The 21,761-nt window shown below is 39.2% G+C and overlaps 1 protein-coding gene across 3 annotated transcripts in view; it reads left to right on the forward strand.

Annotated features, from left to right (window-relative positions):
- TAOK3 (TAO kinase 3) overlaps positions 1-21,761 on the forward strand; it is a 95,826-nt gene that overhangs the window by 37,575 nt on the left and 36,490 nt on the right. For 2 of the 3 annotated variants that reach the window (XM_042805730.1, XM_042805732.1), the window contains exons 1-11: positions 1,527-1,622; positions 4,334-4,432; positions 5,671-5,881; positions 9,949-10,020; positions 11,059-11,160; positions 11,639-11,684; positions 12,625-12,721; positions 16,259-16,372; positions 17,445-17,536; positions 19,584-19,677; positions 21,153-21,234. In XM_042805730.1, coding sequence (XP_042661664.1) covers positions 5,762-5,881; positions 9,949-10,020; positions 11,059-11,160; positions 11,639-11,684; positions 12,625-12,721; positions 16,259-16,372; positions 17,445-17,536; positions 19,584-19,677; positions 21,153-21,234 — 819 coding nt within the window. In that variant the 5' untranslated portion in view covers positions 1,527-1,622; positions 4,334-4,432; positions 5,671-5,761. Of the gene's footprint in view, positions 1-1,526; positions 1,623-4,333; positions 4,433-5,670; positions 5,882-9,948; positions 10,021-11,058; positions 11,161-11,638; positions 11,685-12,624; positions 12,722-16,258; positions 16,373-17,444; positions 17,537-19,583; positions 19,678-21,152; positions 21,235-21,761 lie in introns of those variants that run through there. The other variant, XM_042805731.1, reaches the window with a different exon arrangement.

A 21,761-nucleotide genomic window follows, 5' to 3' on the forward strand; every position in this document is an offset into this window, starting at 1 on the left:
CAAAGGCTGTAATAAGTTGCTCTTTGTAGACACTGTCAGCAAATTTTAAGTACCTTGAATTTATATACCAGATACGTGTATCTGACGGTTTTAAGCATTAAAATAAACTAAGAGCTAATATACTAGGAAAAACCACATATGTTGCTTTCAGTTACTAATGTTATCTGGAAAAGTAATTCTTAATCAAAGGAATGACACAGACTATCTTAAAACGTGGAGGTTCAAGAGTCTTTCTCAAAAAGCCAAAGTCCCTGCTTCTGTGAAGTAATGGACTGTTCATCCTAGATTGTGGTCTGCATGTGAGAAAATTGGCTGCAAAAGCACTGCATGAAGTTTGTGTATAGACTTGCTAGCTAGCCATATGTAGCAATTAAAGGGAAAAGAAAAAACTCCTACTTTATACAAAAAAAAAACCACAACCCAAAAGCAAACAACACAATGTAAGTTTATGTGTGAGGACTGCAGTGGAACTTGAGCAGGTGTCTGCTTTGAGCTCAAGAGGTTTCTTATTCAGGACAGTTTTTATCATCTGAATTTCCATTTTAACGCTGTCTTCCAGATTTTTTGAGATTTTGTAGAGACTGAAATGAAGAAAGGGGACTCTGTTTGTCATTCTTGGAAAAATAATTCTGGTGTAAAATTATTCCCCAAAAAATATTAATCTAAAAATGAATGCATGAGCCATGTTATGTTGCTCCTCCTATGAGTGGAATCTGCTGCTGTTCCACCCTGTTTCCTGCAGTTTGTTTTTCTGCTTGAAGTGGAAAACTTTGTCCTTGTTTTGGGAAGTACTGTGGTGTAGTTAGGAACTAAAATGAATTTTATATATTTCTGTACACATTTGAAGCAGGCCTATAGTGTTGTGAGATGCAATTCAAGCTATGTTTTACAAGCCACACACTTGCACTTTATGGGAGTGAAACTGAGATGCTTGTAGGGTGTGGAAACTGGGCTGTGACCTGAGGATGCTGGGCAGGTTGCCAGCTGCTTAGTGAACTTGACAAAGAAAGCAGTAGCTATCTTCTGGTACCGTCCTCATCTGGTACCATCCTCTGTGTAGACATTTTATTAGCAGTTACAAAATTTGAGTGCACAAGGGTAACTGTTCTTGCACATGGGTGTAGCTTTAGATCCATGGAATATTTGGAAATCTGGGTTGTTTAGCCCATCTTAAAGGCAATTCCAGTTATGTTTTGTTGCTGCTTTTATATTCAGGTCAAGGTCGTTTATGTTGTTAGTAATATGGCACGTGGAGCTCATCATTGGTAGCAAGAGAATTTTTGTGCAAACATATGTAGAAAAAGCAGTAATGCATGCTTTTTAAACGTGAGGGTGGCTTATGATTGAGGGAACTTTGCTTTTCTTTAAACCGTTGGAAAAACCCCCACGTTTGCTATAGTAGTGAGACTTGTTACCGCATTATCCAGCCTATGAGTAGTCTGCAGGATGTGTCACTAGTTTATCATTCCTTGTTCACAGGCAGTAGCTTGCTGCTGTCTGCCTCCTGGCCTGACTGTTCCCGTACTCTCTACCAACATTTTCTGGTGAAACTCCATGATGAGACCTGCTGTCGTCTTGCCCCAGCCACTAAAAGCACCAGGTTATTGTGCCATTTAGTGCAAGTGAGTAGAGAATCCTTGAGACACTGTGATAAGATGGCAGTGGGCCATAACTACTGCAATAACTACCCACTCCGTCGAGAGAGGGTCACTTTGGCTGGATTGCATGCCTGAGTTGTGTTTGAAGGGTGGGAGAGGAGGGGAGTAGTACAGCAAACTGCTCTAAGCAGGATTGGTTCAAGAACATAATTGTCTTGCACTTGTAGTTTTCAATGCAGTTCTTCACCATTTTACTCTTGCTTTGGGCACTTCTGTGCTGAGCAGGCCACAGGTTGCTTCGTGCATTTCCCATACAGAACTCAATTTTAAAGTAACTGGTGATTTTGCTTTCCTCTGCCTGGGACATTAATGAGAAACAGAGACATTGCCATACAGATGTGTCCAAAGTAACTCTGGTTTCCCAATTGTACCTGGAATAGTCATAGTCCTTTAAAAAACAATTTTCTCTCTGGTTTTCATGATGTGTCCTGTAATCTGCATTAGAGATTTTTTTTTTTTCAGAGAATCTTTTAAATATTTTTCTTAGTACCATTTCTGATGCTGAATGTACTCGCAAGCATTCATCCTATTTTTCTAGCCCCTTAGCGTTTCAGAAATGGGGCACAAGCAGTTTTAACTCCAAGGCAGGAATTTTTCACTAGTAACTGTTGACTGAGAGCTTTAATTTCTAGGTCAGCAGTCAGAGGCATCTCCAAATGGCCTTGTCTGAACAAAATGTCGATCTCACAAACTGAAAATCTCGAGTCACTTGTCACTTTGTAAGTCACCACCAGTGTGATTAAAGCTGTTTTCATTTGAGGTCTTCAGAACATCGTCTTGAAAGCTGCTTTAGGTGTCCTTTTTGAAGGATGAAGAGTAGAAATCAGACTTCTAGTAGAAATTGTTTCTTGATGTGTTAATTTGGTAGTTTGGTCACTGAAAGAACTTGCTTAAATTAACCATACCTTGGAACTTGAGTGCTTCTACTAACAGCATTTGACTCCCATAATGCTCTGCCATTGTTTAAAACATGTTTATTTCAGACTTCATGTTTCTAGAAGAGTTGAAATATGAAGAATTTGTGACCTTGCCAGCTTACCTCACAGTGGTGTGTTTTGTATCTTTGCTGTCCTACGCTGTCCCATGCCTGAATTGCACATCTAGTGCAGCAACGTGGTCACGCAAAGGATTCTCAGTGTTTGCACCAAGAGGCACCGCAGGCACTATGGGATGGTATGGGGCAGCTGATTACCTTCAGACCACCAGAACTCAAGTCACTCTTGATACACGTTCCATCCTAAGTTTTTCTGATAATGATTACCGGAAAATAATAGTCCTGCTGAGAAGATTTACTTATTGTACAGCCTCAGCATATACATTTATCCCAACTGGAGAATGACATAATTACTTAGGGCTTAACTTTACTTATTGACATTTAGTTTCCCATTTTAAATACTAACTTATTCTTGAATACTAGAGCTGCACAAACTTTGTTTATGGCAGAGAAGTTCATTTGACTAGAGATGGATAAATTGTTTTCTTAGTTTGTTTTTATTGTTCTAAAGCCAAATGGATTTTTCACTTGGCTGAAGAATGCCAGACCAGAAATACTGCATTCTTTTCCCCTGTCTGCAGGCATGTAGTAAATATAGCACCTTTGGGTGAGGCCAATCAGCTGAGAATAAATAATCATTTCATTCATCTGGCTTTTGTCATTAGTTTATACTTGAGATTTTTTATAAAAAAAAAAAAAAAAACAAAACCAAACACAAACAAAACAAACAAACAAACCCCTAAACGTTGCAGAACCTTTTCTGGAGCTCTTTAAATAGCTTTTTAACAGCTCAGTGGTATTCCCCTCTGTTGAGAACAGTAGACAAAAATACCATTTTTTGGTAATGTTGGCTACTAGCAGGAAGACTTCTACTCATTTGTTTTTTCTTAGTAAAAGAGAAGATGAGTTAGATTGTCATTAATTCAGATTTTGTCAATGTAACTACTGCAGTATGCTTTACTCAGAAGCGTTTCTACTGCATGTGTAGCTACATGATGACTGTTTCTGTGAGGGCAAGCTGATTCCAAGCTCTCAGTGTGTCTGACTCCACTGAGAGGACGGCGGTGGCTGTTTGGGGGTGTTACTACATCAGTAGGAGTGGGTGACTGCTGTGAGTTGCATCCTTAACTGAGCAATCCAGACTTGATTTCAGCTGATGGGTCTAACTGGTTGCCCTCCTTTTTCATCTTTTCATTGCTCAGTCTCTCCCCGGTGGAATCCAACATTGCTTGACTTATTAATGCCTAGGACTTTCTTTGAAGTCTTGTATGTCATCAGGTACAACATACTGAGCTAAATAATAGACTCAGCTTTGTGAACTTTGTACTTTTTATAGTCAGTCTAAAAAGTGTAGTCTGAGAGCAAGCTTCCATGTTCCTCCTATGCCCTGGCAAGCTTGAGTCTTTATAATAAAGTCAGAGAACTTGGCATTTAACCTCTTTTCCTGGTTTCCTATCTTAATGATGTATAGCAACCCCAAGGGCTGTAGCACACAGGAAGTGCATATCTTCACCTAAAGAGCCACCATTAGCATTCACAGCCAGTACTCCTTCTAACTGGTCTTTCAAATGGTTCCTTGATAGTCTGTGGTCTTTTTTAGATGTAGTATTTTTGTGTATTAGCATACGGTATAAATCTTAAAATGCTTTTTCTAAATACTGATATTTGTTTTCATTTGCAGGAAAAGAGAGTGCATAGAGTCTGGGGGGACGAGAGCACAGGACAATGCTGCTGAAAGGAATCTGAGCCACAGAGCATGCTTTGTGCCACAGTTACCCAGGTATGCTCCAGCAGAGTACTTTGTGCACCTCTAATGAACTGCAGTTTGTTGTGCTTGTTGCTTCACTACTTATCATCCTGAGCCAAGGAGGCTGTCTCAGCCCCAGACCAAAATTGCGCTCTGCTTTCATCATTCCATCTGGATGGCACTTGTACTCTGAAGCCTTCTAAAGCCTCTTATATGCGTTTTAGTTTTAATTTTATCCAATTGCTAAATTTCAGCTGGTCTCTTTAAATGTTACACTGGTTTATATCATGAGGTAGGCTGAACATTTTAGTGTATGATTTCAGAAGTCTTTTATTCACAGAGGTGATGTGGTCTCAGTAAATGAGGTGCTGAACTACATGTCTGGAAGTAGTTTTGATACTTGCTCCAGACTGTTAGAAACTGCTCCAGTTGACTCACCTGCAGATCATCTGCAGGGTTTCAGAAGTCAAAAGCAGATGGGTAGAGGCATCTGCCATTGCTTTGCTCACCAGTGTCTAGTGAACCAATGCAATTTTTTCAGGACGTTTTGATAGGAAATGTTGAAACTTTCTGATGTTTTTTGCTGTTTTTTCTTTTTTTTTTTTTTTTTTTTTTATTTCTTCCATAGATAGAATCTTGGGGATTAATATTTAAAATCTTCTTTGAAGTGCAGCTCAGTTCTGTGCTGTCTAGTTATATGTTTATGCTAAAGAAAGATGTTAAGGAGCTAAAGACCTGCCTTACGTGATGGAGCCTAGGTTCACAATCCAACAGCACTAGCTGTCTTATTTAATTTTTATTTTTCAGACCTATAAAAAAATCATATGATTATGAAGTGTCTCTGTGGAATAGAAGCTAACTTTTCTACTAGCACCAGCTGGCAAGTGGGTGTAGAGAAACAAAGCAAACAAATAGCAGAGAAAAGTAGGAGAAACAATGGTGATAGTCTAAAAACTGGCACATTAGGAGACCAGCATGAAGAATAACAAACTCCTATCACAGGATGTTTTGCATAGCAACAGGGCTTTTGTCTTCAAGTGGACTTTAGTGTAACTGCAGCTCTTGCTTCCTGTATGAGATAAAGACCTGCTGTACTCTGAATGCATTTTAATCTCTGTATCTAAATTGGACTAATAATTAAAAAGAATTAGCCAAAGGAAATTATACTGAAGTCTATTACTCCTGAAAGTGTTTCCTCTTATTTTGCTGTCAGAGAAGCATGAACAGAAACATGCATAAAGGAAACAGATTAAAGATAACTTTTTCACCAGGTGCTGAATGCTGTCTACAGACTGCTTTGTAGATGAAGGAAGAAATTGGTTGGAAATTGAAAGCGCGAACTAGTTCATAATATTGTTCAACATGCGCAAAGGGGTGCCAAAGGACCCAGAAATAGCTGACCTGTTCTACAAAGATGATCCTGAAGAAATATTTGTGGGTTTACATGAAATTGGACATGGAAGTTTTGGAGCAGTTTACTTTGTAAGTATAGTTCTTTACCTCCTTTTTGGAAAACAACCAATTTTAAGTGATATTTTTGAGATTTTCAGCATTTTAAAAGGGAGCGCCCGTACGTATTAGCTTTCTCATAACAAATCTCAAAAATAAGTGTTCTTAGAGCACTCCTGAGCTCTTTACAGTTAACAGCTGTATTTATAGTAGTAGTTGACTATAGTCTTAATAGTGCACCCAACCATTCAGGTTAAGTATCTTGTGCTGTCTGATGCTGAAAGTTGGATTGAAGCAGTTGGAAATTAATTTGCCAAACTGGAATTTCAAGATACTCTACTTGGTGCTCATATGTTTGTAAATCATTGCAAATTAATAGATCTAGTGAATTAATGATTCAAAATGCGTTTGGAGTTAAAAGCTACTTTTGTTAATGAATTGGTATTGTGGCTGCTTGGGTAAAGATACCATGGGAGTCGCATCAAAATGCATTCGGGCTTTTGAATGATTTCTATGCTGCTCTGATAACTTAGGAGTTAGAGAACTCTTTGAAATACCGTTTTGTTTTGCTACCCTCTCTGTCCCTATGATCATCTCATAATGTACTATCTTCAACAGCAAATGCTTACATGGCAGAAGAAAGTCCTAAGAGGAATGAGAATTCAAGTGAGAAGGATGTATTGCATTAATTGATGCAGTCAAAAGAATTTAATCTGGAAAGTGAGAAGAATAGTGCTTTTACAATTAGTATCAGTCAAATCCAAAATACTGGATTTGAAAATAATTATAATCCAGTTGCTATCAGTGAAACTAAAATAGAATTCACAATGAGAAAATCAGTCAGAGACAAATTAAAGTTGCTTGGTAGCATGGCCTGCCACTCCAGAAGATCACGTTCACTAGAACTGAGATTTCTGAATATCAGACATTAAAGTATTTAGATAAGTACCCTTAGACCTGTAGCTCCAGAACCTGGCAATAGCTAGCATGAATTAGGTCCAAGCACTCCAATTCACTGTTTATAGTTGCATATGGTGATGGAGGTGTTGGTGGAACTGCTGTTAGAACAGGAGAACTCTGATACTTTGTGTCAGAGAAGCAGTACATGTGCATTTTGATGGATAACAATGTAATTCCTCAGTGTATAATCTGGTAGTAATGACACTGGGGGCTTTTTGCCATGGGTATTGCCAACAGTGGGACCAGCACTTTTAGATGTTGGAGTGGCAGGTCAGTGAAAGTATAATGTTAAATGTACTGCATGTGTAAGAGGATGAGGCTGTAAAACTTACATTACATATTGATGCACTCTGTAAGAAGACCAAGCATTTTTTTTAAATGGGAGTAGGGAGGTCCTAACCAGTGTTTTTCAAAACCAAAGGGAAAGGATACATGATATGCTATAAGGTAAAGATGAAGTAGTGAAGGTGCCACCTTTATCATTCAGCTCTGGTGTTCAGAAGTTCCTCATACTTCCAGGGGAAGAGCGTGAGGAATGCTAGGGATCCAGTCTACCAAGCAGGCTTACAACTGAGATGTCACTATGGTTAGCTAAAAGACTTGCTACTCCCCAGTGCTTCTCTTCCTCCTTTCCCTGGCTGCTGTATTTAACTGGTCTGTGCTTTTAAGACATTGGAGAGTTTAGCCAGACTGCAACTTCTTGCAATACCCTAGCAGTAGCTGCATCCTCCAAGCTTGATGGTGATTGCAGTCATGCCTGTAGTAATATTACTGTAGTAACATAGTAATTGGATGCATCACCACTTTTCTGTGATACACCCGCACTTATTTGTCACTGTTTGAAACTTAAGCTTTCCTTCCTGTCACATGAAGCACTTGGCATCCAGTAAATTGTTTTTCAGAGTCTTTGCCCTGTCCTGCTGTGTACGTAAGTCACAAGCAGGAACTGACCTGTTTGTGGTTTGCAGTGCACAGTCGCCTGGGATCCATCCGTTCACCTGAGGCAGGCCTCTAGCTATACCCTGCCTTGGATGGGTCATGCTAGAGCTTTTCCCTACTGTGCTGGGGATGCTGCACATCTTTGTTTTGTTTTTCCTCCTTTTGTAGTCTGTCTTACATCTTGATTCTTATGCATCTTGGAATAAAACAGGGGCAAGAATAAGATCATGGATCATCATGGCAAGAGTCCAGGGACCCTGACGTGCTTGTTATCAAAAGAGGAGAATAGGTCAAAAAAACATTGAAAGAACAGGGCTTTTAAAATCATCATGAAGGATGGGGGAGAGACCTCAGATACCTAAAAAGAGGCAGGGAATGGTTTGTTACGCTGTTGCTGCCTCTCTTTGACCTTTCTATTTAAATTGGTACTGATGCTACTGCAAACAGCAAATACATTGATCTGTAGCTTGTTACTGTTGTTGCGGATTAATACGATTATTCTAGTATAAACGTCAATTTAAGCTCAATTTTTGCAAGCTGTTTTGTTTTCCAGCATACTATTGCCAAAGTTTGGCAAGATAATCTGAAATTTCTTTTCTTGCTTGAAAGAAATTATACTTAATTATCAGAAGGCTAAGAAAAAAATACTTCACTTCCCACAAGGTTTTAAAGTTGATGCTAACTTGACTTGAAATCACCTAAGTTGATTTCACACTTGACTTCAGAAGAATAGTTTTCATCAAAAGCAACCTACTTATATCCATGTTAGAAATATGCAGAAAGTGATAAAGCAGATGAGGGCAGTGTAAAGGAGGCTTTGCAAGCAAAATGCGCTTGTTGTCTGCCAGGTTTTTCACTAAAGTACAAGTATGGCCAAAACCACTTCAGCAAGTGGACATTTCTTACAAGTGTAATTGTACAGCCCTTTAAGTTGTTTCAGCCAGGAGATTCCCAAGCGCTTGGTACAGTGAGAACTTCACCCACAACTGTGAAAACATGGCAGTGTGCCACTTCAGGAAAAAATTACATCTGAAATGAGTGAGATTATGTTCACATGAAGATACTTGGAATTAATGTAACAGACAAATACTTGGAAATTCCTGTAGAACACCAGAATTAATTAATCTTTTAACTAAAGTACTCTTGATCTTTTATGTGCTGAATCAGGATGGTGAGTGATTAGGAAGGGGTTTGCCTTATGCAAAAGTTATTTGTATTCTGCTTTCTCAATTCATTTGAGGAGGAGTGTGTGCTGTGAAGAGTCTAAGTGTGTCAACTCCCTTTAGTAATTCCTGTGTTCTATTGGTTCCCTCAACATCATTTTTCTTTGAAGTCACTGTATGCATCATGAAATGTCTTTCATTAATATGTTACTTGATAGTATTCATCCTCTTAAGCAGCTGAAAGAAGGATTTTACTACATTTAGTTTCTATTGTATTCTAAGCTTTTAACTGTCACTAATTTTTTGTCCCCAAAATGGTAAATGGTTGGAGGTACAGGAATTTCACCCTTAAGACTAAAACTTTTAAATTTTATGTCCTTAACATTCAGAAATGAGGGCAGTGCCAATCCAGGCAAGTAGAGCTCTTTGTAAAACTTGAGTTTTTGGCCTCTCGTCACTATCCCTGTATCTCTGTATGTAATATTAATTGGAAAACTGAGGTCTGGTGCAGTGAAAAGGAGGTTGCTTTTTTTTAATTGAGATAAATTCCAGAATGAAGCATCTTATTGAAACTGGAAATTGAGATAGCACTTTATGAATATCAGTGTTGCATGGGGGCTTGGAATGAAATGATGGGATTTTGATACACCTCTTTTTGTTTCTTTGGAAAACTTTCCAAAGGCTTATCTAAAACTGGTTTTACTGCAATTCCAATAAAACTGTATTTTGCATGTTCTCAGTAGGTGCAATATTGGGCCTTGGTTTGCATATCAATAGAGAGGTAGAAAATGCAGTAAGGGCTGAGAGAGGAACAGTGGATACGAACAGGTAGATAAAGTCAGGAAGAGTTGTTGTAGTAGTTGTCTGGTAAATCTTATCATGAGGAAGATGTCTCTGAAGTATGGGAGCTTGCAAGAATGCGATATAGGAGAAAAAAGCCTGCATTTGTCAAAGGCACAACTTGGTACATGGGGAGTTAAAAAAAAAAAAAAGAAAAAAAGAAACTTTTTTCAATCTATTTCTTTCTCCCTACTCCAGGCTACAAATTCCCACACTAATGAGGTGGTGGCAGTCAAGAAAATGTCCTATAGTGGAAAGCAAACGAATGAGGTAAGGAGAATAAAGCCAATTCTGCATGCAGAAGCTGTTGTAACCATAATGTAAATCTGAACAGTGAAATTAACGGCATATTACATTTGACCCCAGCAGACCAGCTTTATAATGTGGTAGCTGTTGCTCACTTCCATAGGAAGCATGGAGGTTTGTGGAGGAAGAATGAGTTTATGCAAATTTTGACAAATAGTTCCGTTTAAGGAAGTGAATGGGAATTCATAGTGCTTATATGGTGGTTATTTTAGTAATAATTCAGTAATAAGGGCATTAAGAGCACACTGGCTACTGGAGCCATAACCACAATTCTTTGAGGTGTCAACTGGAACGTGTAGCTGACTTGAAACTCTCCAGGTTTTATATTCTAAAATTGCATAGACTTTGTATTCTGAATATCAGTCTCACTTCAGTTGTTGCTTCTTAGTTGCTCCTCTTATTTTTGTGTTGTGGCGCTTTGAACTTGGATTGGCTCTGTTCGTTTGGATTGGTGTGTTGACATGCAGTGGAGAATGTGTTTCTCTGTTAAGAGCAAACAGGGATGTTTTAAACTCATTCTCCCTTGCTTGCTTGTTGATCTCCCACACATGCTGAGGTCTTCCAAATGTCAGTGGCTTTGTGCTGTGTTACAGAAGGAAGCAAACAGCTAACTGCTACTGTGTCTGGCACGTATTATAGGCGATGACTCTTGGGGAAGGTGGGTTTGTTACTAAGTTTGAGACCACTGGACAGTTCAATATTCAAAACAGTAGAAGTGCTTTAAGTAAAATGTATTGCAATTAAAATGAGAATAAAAATATTTTTGCAATCCTTAAGCTGTTTAAATACATCTTGGGAGTGGGCGGGGAGGCACGTCTCAGTGCAAGAGGGATCCAGACAACTGATGTACCATGGTGCTTTTGCAGCTATGACTCTTACCAACTTCACATTGTAAAATAGTTTTATGGTTGCTTTACAGACTGTAGTACAGCATGTGGTGTATGAGTATGTAGGGGATTAAGCAGAGAAATGTATTTATAGCTTTTTGCTTTTTTTTATTAGAAATGGCAGGATATCATCAAAGAAGTCAAGTTTCTACAACAGCTGAAGCACCCCAACACCATAGAGTATAAGGGCTGTTACCTGAAAGAACATACGGCATGGGTGAGTGAGTGAGGTGGCATTTAGAGGTTTTTATGAGCAGAAAATGTGCAGTACAGCAATCAGATATTCAGTACACGCAGTGTCTTTACATGTAGCAGTCTTCATTCCATGCTGCCTGTAGCCCCTTTCATCTGAAGAAACTTCCAGGTAATTTAAAGGGAATAGATATTTAGGGTATTGGAACAAATCCCTGCTTCTCTGATGGAGGCCTCCGTGTTTATGCAGATTAAACAATTATTATGGAACATCCTCCACAGTATCTCCTCACAAACTTCTCGGTGCCTAAACCTTCTTTACAACAGTGGAAAATGTCTTGACATTGCTGGAATGTTTGGAGCAGTTTATTTTGTTCATAGCTTACTGCATTTCTTGCAACTTCAGGTTTTCTTTACTTCTACTGTTTCTCAGCCATTCAAGTAGTAACTGTTTGTGGGGGAGTGTCTACCCAATTATTTAAAAGCATGCTTTTTTCTTGCAGTTGGTTATGGAGTACTGTTTAGGATCAGCTTCTGATTTGCTAGAGGGTAAGTTTTATGTAGTCTTTGATTTTCTTTTTTGCTGGTGCCCCTTCTGAGTATAGTAGGAGGCTGTTTTCTCACAGACTGGTGTTTTGCAGATGGTAGAGGCGGGCTGTCTATACTACTCTATTCTGTAGCTAGAATGCCTGTGTTTGTGATACCAAGGGTAAGCTGAGACTTTCCCAGGAGGCCAGTGCTACATATAGTTGGCATGCACATTTATGTATTGTAAATGAAGGTATAAATGTATATAGCTATGTTCCTGTAACTTGTGCCGCCTTCATGACTGAAGCAGACTGCCTGTTTTCTGAATATCCTTAACAAAAACCTGTGGATATCACTTTTATTCTTGCCTTGCAGTTTGTAGGAATAATTACAGTTGGTTTTATAGAATGAGAGTGTGAACTAGAACGGCAGCAGCTGCAGAGGAATAGGGTATCTAAGCTGAAGTTGCAAAAACTAGTGTCTTTGTGGGCCATATCTTTTGTATCTAAGATGATACAGTCAACCAAAGGCATGTGCTAGTCATATTTAGGGTTATGTGTAAGGTGCTTTGGGACGTCTCTTTGTAGCTGGTATTCCTAATATTCCTGTTTTCTGGCTATTGGGGAAAAAAAGTGGGAAGTTTTCCTTGCTAAGGACCAAATGAGTATTTCAAATACATTTGGCAAGATGTACTCAGACATATCTCCCGCTGTTAGCAGTAGCTGTTGGCCCTAGCAGGAATGTGAAGAAAAATGTGGTTTCCTATGATGTGAAATACATGCACAGGCTGTGCATTGACTCGGAGCTGCTAATGGCCAACAGGCCATAGGAGACGAGTACAATGAAGGTGATGTTCACCTCATAGCTGGCAGAAGTGGTGGAGTTCCTTCTCTTTAAAAACACTTTCTCAGGAAATGATCACACTTACTTTCTTACGTTTTTTCTTGAATTTTTTCCATAGTTCACAAGAAACCACTTCAGGAAGTGGAGATTGCTGCCATCACCCACGGTGCCTTGCAGGGGCTGGCCTACCTGCACTCTCACTGTAAGATCCATAGGTAAGGCCAGAGGTTGGTGCTGCTAGATGTCCTTCTATCTTCTGCTCTCTGGAGTCTGAAAATTGCTTAGCTGTGTTTAAGCAACTTTGGTAAAGGTTATTCTACCAAAATTTTCTCTAACGGACATGTCAGTACTCCTAATACCAGGGTAGATGTATAAATAAAAGCTGTTGGCTGTTAAGGAGTGTGGGTTTTTTAGTTGAAATAATTTCATGTGACTATCCTGTGCTGAATTCTCTTCCATGTTAGCAATTTTTCTCTGCAGACCCTGGTAACAAAGAATAGACCTTAATGTTGGCAGTAAACACTGACAGGAAAATATCACCCTAAACTTGCCGAATAAAGTGGAGTGATAGAGCTAGACTATTTTTAAGACTAGATATTATGAGAATTTTTTACATATGAGTAAGTAAAACTTCATGCTTTCAGAAATCAGTTGATGAAAGCGTAAGTCAAGGGTAAAACTACCTTAGGAGAAATCAGAGTACACAGGCAGAGGAAGATTTTTGTAACAGGCAGCTTATGGAAGAAGCTCCTAGATCTGTCTTTCATAATGTGGTATTTTTCAGGAGTTTGCATTTTTTCGACTCATTTGCCAATGTTGCATGTTCTCATTTTATGGGGTGTTTTTGTCTAGTTTTGGATACTGCTGATATGTCGGGGACTTGTGAAATGGATGAGAACTAGATTAGTTTAATGAGTGGGGAGTCATCAGAATGAGGCAACTTGAGACTAATTTACAGGGCTAAAAGCCTCTTTGTAGTCTGCTGGCTTGAGATAGAAAATTAGTATATCTGAGGCTGAGACAGTGAAGGATTTTTACAGAGACAGGAATTATTGGTCACTTGTTGGAATAACTATTTGGGGCATATTTACACATGGTTATTAAACTGTATCTAAGTGAAATAATAATTTAACTCTGAATTCCAACAAATAAAATAAGATGATTTTTGATCATCCCTTTGCATATATGCCTGTATTTGAGCATAAAAATACCTGTTCTGAAATATCTTACGGGCTTTCAAAATGCACTGAATTCTTATTTATAATAAATGACCCCCTGTATGGATACTATTGAGAATTAGTTTTTCTCAATGCTCATTAGGACTTCCTAACATGGTGTGATTATTGTGTTGTAAACTCAGCAATTTCACATATTGAATACTAGCTACTCTGTGTGAACTTTCTATTAGCATGCTTATTGCATATCAAGAACAAAGCTGGTTATTTCTCTTTCAAATTGGAAAAAGTTACTTTGCTGTTGCAGTGTGCTGAGAGCACCCATAAGGGAAGTTACTGCTTGAAGTACTATGCAAGTCTTTCCTATCCAGCCAGTTTTTGTCCAAGGGGTATTCTGCCTTTTAACTTTGGAGATGGGAAGGCAGGTCTCCTCTCAGAAAAGAGGACCATCAAGAGTTTTTTAGTTTTCTGATAGATGTTGTATCTTAAAAAGAGGCGAAAGAGTGCCGTTTCCTAGCTTTGCTCTTCAGCACTGAGGAGTGCTGTGCTGATGTGCACAGCTACAGAGGATCTGCACACCTGGAGGAAAACACCGTGCTCCCCTCTGCTGTGACAAGTTTCAGTAACACTGAGAAAAATAAAGCAGCTGCTGAATGAGAAGGGACTAAAGCTGGCAGCTGGGACAGCCGTGGGTCCCCTGCCCCACAGCATGGGAGGCAAAACGAGCGTGACCTAGAATGGAGGGACACCTTGTGGAGATGCAGGAGCAAAGCAAGCCTCCAATCTCACCTCTGCTGCCAGTTAGTTCTATTTTCTGTTTAATTGCAGGCACAAGGCAAACCTAAGTTAGCAAATATGCTTGCTGATACCTAACGTGGCTGCTAAGTCCTTTGTTGATTATTGTACAGTGAAGGTAGCACTGGAGAACTGGAGATGCTAGTGAAGAAGACAGCCTGTGCTGTGTCTTTTGTACTTTTGAGTGTTGGTTCTTGCACATGCAAGACATATTTAGCACTTGTTCTCCAGCAGAAGAGACAGATGTATAGACCTAAAACATGAAGACTCGTCAGGATATGTTTCCAAGTAGCACATGTGTGCAAAAAAACCCACCATAACACTAGTTTTGAAGTGATACTCTCCAGGGAATGGGGGAATAGAGGTTCTTACTCTGGCTCTGCTGCTGAAATACTGTAAGTAAACTCCTATCTCTGTGGCTCTCTCTGTTCCAGCTTTGTCGACCCTGTGTGCTGCCCTTTGGAGACAAAGACATTTCACCAGTGTTTGGTATCATGCTAAATTTAAAGGGTCTTTCAGCTTGCCTGTTTTGTAGGTCTGCAGTGATGCTGGATTTGTATTTGATGCACAAATCATTATGCTTCAACTGTTGTACGATTCAGTGTATCCTCTTGTATCCTTGGCAGTGAATACAAGATAGCTTTATGTCTCCTCCCGTTTTTCTAACTAGCTTAGTTTTCACAGGGTGAGAGTATGGATGTGTTTGGCAATACACAGTAATTTATTTGTGAGATCTACTACTACTGATAAGTGGCTTTGGTGTTTAAGGAATTACAGTCAAACACCAGATAAGAAAAGATGATATTTTTCTTGATGCATTTTTTTGTATAGAGGTACATGTTATTTTTTGAAGAGATGGCAGAGACATTCCAGGCCGTATGGTGTATACAGCCTGGCTGACAGTGATCATTTACACATATTCCATTTATGTTGAGGATCTGCTTTTGCAAAAGCAAATAGCTTTGCCCATGTAAAGGTATCTGTGGCATAACTAGTGTATAATTTTCTCTTTGTTACTGAAGTGCTGTATCAGGGTTTTAAGGAACTTTCACTATATTGTGATTTTTCTGCTGGCAATATGTAAGTAGACTTGAATTTCTTAAAGCAATCCTCCTTCTTTTATGTCAGGTAGGTGGAAAAAAAAATATTTTGGATATAACAGACAGGTCTATCTTGAACTTTGAATAGGGTCATTGCCAAGTGTCTCAGAAGGTATGCAAATTGAGTTAACCTTTCTCAGCATTTTATGGACAGTTAACTTGAAATTATCCTCCTTACTGCTAGAGTTTAGAAACTTACAATGCCAAAAGTGTTGAGTATATCTTGTGCCTTTTGTACTTCAGTAGTGTCATTAATGTTAATCTCTTAAATGTGTGAATTATCTGAGAGTTGTAGGAAAGATAAGATGAGGTAGCGTAGGGCATTTGAAAGTTGAAAATAACATCCGGTATTGTTTAAGGTGTCACAGCTAGGTATTAGGATACATCTCACCTGGATCTTAGTTTGGGGCTTCAACCTTGCAACCATGGCTCATCTCTTCTTCTCTTCCCTCACCCCCTGCCCTTTTTGGGTACAGCCAGGTTTCCTTTACCAAAAAACCCGATTTATCTGACTTCTCTAGCTTTCTGTAATACTAAACTTCCAAATACTCTCAGGTATTTATGAATGTTCGAAAATATGTTGAGAAAATGTTAGTGGACTTCTGTGTGTGTGTAAATTTTTGAAAGCTTTTCTACTGTAACCAGAAGTATGCTTTTATACTTTTCTATTTTTTTTTTTAAGGGATATTAAAGCTGGAAATATTCTTCTAACAGAACCAGGTCAAGTGAAACTAGCTGATTTTGGGTCTGCATCTATAGTCTCCCCTGCCAATTCTTTTGTGGGAACGCCTTACTGGTGAGTAAAGCCTGCAGTACTCCAGTCCTTTATAAGACTGCTGTCTTCCATTTCCAGCATTTCACAATCTGAAAATAATACCTGGCATAAAAACTTTATTAACCAAGAAGTTTTCTTAAATTCCCTGTGTCCAGCTCTTCAGGAAATGTGTTCTTTCTCAGCATCCACGAGTAGAGGTAGGCTGTGCAGCACACTGAAATGGCACCAGCTCATGTTTTGACTGCTGTAACGCCATTGGTTTAAATTGTTAATGCTTGCCATAGGTAATGGAACTGAAACAACCACATGGAAAAGGGGAATCCTGTTAATCTGACAATGTAGACTGGAAGTCACACATCTACTTGACTTCCATTTTGAATAAACTTGCTTAAGGATCACTTGAATTGCTTGGTATTCCTAACAGTGGAACAGCATAGCTTTATGCTCCACTTACTTTGTGGCAGATGCCCTAGGCATTGATGGGAAGTCACTTATTGCCCAGCCTCTGAACAAGTCCATTTGGAAGGAAGCCTGCTTCATCTTTGAAGAATAAAAGTTAAGAGGCTGAATTTTTGCAGGCTGAGCCCACGGCTTAATTTTCCCCACACTCATCCCTCTATCTTGGACCACCATATTTCCCCACTGTTCCAGATTTCCCTGTTCCTTTCATAGCTACACTCACAGGCTCTATATACCTGCTGGAAAATCCTCCTGGTGTACCAGTGGGAAACCCACCATCTTTGGCAAGGATGCAAGTGATGCCTTTAGGACTCTCCCAGCCCTTGCTGTCTGCCTGCAGGTACAATGCCTTTGAGATCAGTGTGGGTCTCCTGTGTGCCGGCAGTTGTGCTAACAGCAAGATGATCAGGTTGGCCTCTTATTTACTTTCCTTCCTTAAACTGCCTCTTGGAAGAGTTGCTAGTGCAGGCAAGCATTATTTCATTTCAGCATGACTTTACTCAGCTCCATGCTGGCTCTTTAAATTCTGGCCCACTGCGCTGCTGAAGCTAATGAAACCATCTCATTTTAAGCTATGTGCTGGGAGTCACAATTTGTATCCCCTAACCTGCATGTTTTGCACTGTGGTTGGTAGGATGGCACCAGAGGTGATCCTTGCTATGGACGAGGGACAGTATGATGGCAAGGTGGATGTCTGGTCTCTTGGGATCACATGTATTGAGCTAGGTGAGTAAATACTTGGCAGCTGAGATGACTAATTAGCTGTCTGCAATATTTATTAGGAAATCCTGAAAAAATCTAAGATTCTTATTCCTCATAAGTTATGTTAGTTTTGTTGTGTTTTGTTTTTCTTTAAAAAGCCTGAATTGGAAATCACTGACAGTTGAGTTAAATCTTTTACTCACTGGCAAATCAAGAACAAGCCACTAATGCTGCTGTGCTTTGATATTAATCTGGTGTGCTCAGTTATTCCCTTAATAACTAGGGGATTCTAGTCTTGTACAAGAAGAAACTATGATTTCTAGTCTGTATTTTTCAAGCTGGGTTTTGAGAAAGTTGTTCCACCTGTTATGTCAAGGGAACTGGTGTCCTAAGAATTGCATGTCAGAAGGGACCTACATTTAATTTTCAATTCTTCTTACTTCCCCACTCTCTGAAAGAAAAATCTTCAATCTCAGCTGAAAGTTTGTGACATGAATCAACGTGGACAGGTTCTTTACATGAGAAGAAAAGGGTTTGCACTGCAAAGGGCAAATGATACACATCCACACAACCTGAAGCAGATGTAGATGTGATAGCAGGTATACAGAGCAGATGTGTGCACTTTAAGTTTGAATATTGACATTGCATGTGCTGAGTAGATAATTTTCAAAGATAGTCTTCATATGGATTATACTTGCCTTAACAGCAGTACATCAAGAACTTATTGTGAGGGCAAGTTCACTGCAATTGTTATTTTTAAATATTTAATCAGCAGAAATATATATGAGATAACAAAGAGGGGGACGTACAAAATGGGAAGAAATGCTGACCCCAATGTGGAGATGGTAATAGTGTAGATGACTAGTAACTTCATGTTGTATTCCATGTGTCAGTACTAATGCCTTGCTGACACAGTCTGTATTTTGATATCAAGAATGCCAAAATTAGAAGTTTTAGACTTCTGTTCTGCCACATGGCCACTGATTTCTTTTTTTTCATGTGAAGTTTAGGTGTGTTACAGCCTCTCAAGGAGTAAATCATAGTGATAGAATAGATATTATGCTACCCCGTGTAGGCACTGAGTCTTGATACTAGAATTTCTAAGGAGTATTTCAGTCAAGAACTTTAAAGCCACTTTAGGTAGTTGATGGGTTTACTTTTTTTAATATTATCCTTTTGAGAAGTATTAAACTTTCTTTTTAAAACTTTGAACTTTGCCTTTGCATGATTCCATATCTGGACATGAGGTCAGGTAGCATCTTTTTTGAGCACCACTTGGCTTTCTTTGAATGCTGATGTCTTAATTTCTTATGTAGCTGAAAATAAGTAGTCTCTAAAAAAAAGAAAATGCGGTGGTTTGCATGCATGCTGCATGTCAAGAACAAGTGATTACTCTGACCTGACATGAACTTAAAAATCTTGGCATCATGGGTTGATTGGCATGGCTGACCTAAGGTGGTGGTGAAAACTAGCTTTTCTCAGTTTCTGTTTGAAATCTGCTGCACTCCTGGAAGGTCAGGAGCGGGTAGGTAGGCGTCCTCTCAGTGTAAGGACTAGGAAGAATTTTAATTAGGGGGAATTAACACATCTGACAAGTGAATTTGGCAGCCTGTCCCCCACTTGCGGGTGACTGCCCGTGACAAATGGAAGAGGCAGCCACTCTTCCCTTAATACAGATGCTACAGCAGTGCAACAAAGATCTGTAGGGATTGATAGATAAACTTCCTAGACCTGACATGCTGTATGTCTGAGCTCTGTTTTAGTCAGCTTCTGCCGATTTTACCATAGCAGGTCAGGTGTGAAGTGTTGCAGTTAAAGTAAAATTTACTGGAAACTTTTCATTATAATTTGCATCCTGTTCTCTTCGGATTTCGTCATCCCTTCCTCAAGTGAATAGCAGCTTTCCTTGGGTGGTTGTCCTGGTCTGCTCTAGAATAATAAAATGATTAGCTTAAATATGATGACGACAGCAATGAGCTGTTGATTTAGCAGTGATACCCTTCTCATACTTCCATATCTTTCTCCTTTTCTTTCCAGACTGCCTTATCACACCTTTCTCTTCTCTTTCTAGCTGAAAGGAAGCCTCCACTTTTCAACATGAATGCAATGAGTGCCTTATATCACATAGCCCAGAATGATTCCCCTACATTACAGTCAAATGAATGGTAAGAGAGCTATTACCAGATTTTTTGTTTTGTTTTGTTTTCCTGAAAATGCTCTGCGACACTCTCTGCATGGTTAAAGTCTGACAAGAAAAGCGTTTGTTGTAGCATAGTGATTTGACTGCATTCTCAAATAATACTCCTGTGTAGGCAGGCTCAATTTTGACCTTCTCTCACTTTGCCTGTGCTACAATCTAAGCGTGTGGAGGTGTTAATTATGGGGCTGTAGATGCTGTAGGAATTAAAATATTCTTAGATGCATTAAACCAGCCATAGCTCAGCATCAGCAAAGTTTACAGCTGCAGAAGATCCATGACAGAAGAATTGTTAGCATTGTAGTGCAGCTGAAATGTGGTGAAAGCGAGGGGAGAGGTAAACAGAAAATAGATGTAATTAGATTATTTTTTTCAGTGAGTGACTTTAAAAGTCGTCACATCTCTGTGGCCAGTAAACACTCCCCATGCTACAGGCTTGTTCTAGAGTCTGAGCTTTGATACAAGAATGCTTTGCTATTCTGTGGGAGCAAAGGGGTTACCCCATTTCCTGTTCTCTGTACCCAAGAGTGGAATGTCGCTATCGAGTGATGCTCGGCAGAGTTTGCAGATGGCTTGAAACAACAGCTCCTGGAGAGGTGTGAAGTTCCACCAGTTACACTGCTAGGCATTTAAGCAGCATAATTATTTTATTGCTAGTCTCATTATCAAAACGACTCCATTTCAGTTTCCTTACTTCATTGTCTCTGTGTTGTCCATTTTTCACGATTCAAAGAACTTAGTCTCATATCTGCACACTTGATACCCATGTTCTTCTGTGCAGAATTTGCAATGCAGAGTAGAGACAACTTGTGAATACAGTATAAGAATCAGTATTCTTGATTGCAAGCGCTTTGTTTATAGTCACCTGTTTGCTCTCCGTGGCTTTGAGGACACAGGGATTAAGCAAGGTGCCTTTTATGTTGCATTTGAGTTCAATGACACCTGGAAGATCAGTTTTCTTCTTTCCAGTTGATACACCTCATTATATAGCCTCAAGTTTTGTTGAACTAAGCATTGTATCAAGGTGCTTTACCTTGTCAGTGTTACAAATGGTGGGAAGCTTCTAGAGAGTAGAGTGCCACTTCAGCAGCTAAGTTAATGAGTGCATTTCCGGAGTTACCAATAATTTTTTTGTCATCTGTTTTTAAGTGGTTTAAGTCAAATTGAGAATAGTGACTGATACACATAGTTCTTGCTTGGTTTGCAGTTTGTCATTGAGGATAATTGTGCATCCGTGTTTGTTTCAACAGTCTTCAACTGTTGAAAGAACTGGTGGGATCAGCTTACTCAGAATTTGGAAAAGTCCAGTTAATTTATCTGCCCTACAACTTAAGAACAAATTAGTCAAGGTTTTTCTTTTGCGTTGCACTAATAAGTTTGAGTATATTCCAGATCCTAAGCTTCTTTTCATTTAGAACATTTTTTTTTTTTTTTGATTTACAGGTCAGACTCCTTTAGGGGATTTGTTGATTACTGCTTGCAGAAAATACCTCAGGAAAGGCCATCATCAACAGATCTGTTACGGGTAATTTTTCAAATCTTTTCCAAAAATTTGAGAAATATCTGTTTGTCTACCAAGATAATTCTAAAGATGGTAAAGAAATATTTGCCCTTTCAAAAAAAAAAAAAAAAAAATTGTTGGTTTTGCTTTGGTCTGAATCAATGAAGTTTTGGGGGTCTTCTAAAGAGTATTTTAGGCTGTTTAACTTTGTTTCCTGACTTTGATTGTTATGTCATTCACAATTCTCTTTATAACATGATGTTCAAGAGTAAAACTGCTGGAGAAAAGTAGAGGTAGGCTGTGTGGTAAAACAGTTCTACTGTTGAATGAGGAGTTATTTGGGGGAGCAGCCCAGCACCCTGTTCCTCATACCCCAGAGCTCTGCAGAGGTTACATTTGTGTTAGAGAACTTGCATGCCTCATGGGATAGTAGTGTGAGTAACAGGTTTTTTAGCTGAAGGAAGGACCTCTCAGCAGGAAGGGGGATAGAAATATTTAATCTTGATTTTTATGCTTTAAATATTTTTTTTTCCAAGACACTGCTGTACATA

The sequence above is a fragment of the Tyto alba genome, unplaced genomic scaffold (genome assembly GCF_018691265.1).
Source record: "Tyto alba isolate M040663 unplaced genomic scaffold, T.alba_DEE_v4.0 Super-Scaffold_44, whole genome shotgun sequence".
NCBI classification, from domain to species: domain Eukaryota; kingdom Metazoa; phylum Chordata; class Aves; order Strigiformes; family Tytonidae; genus Tyto; species Tyto alba.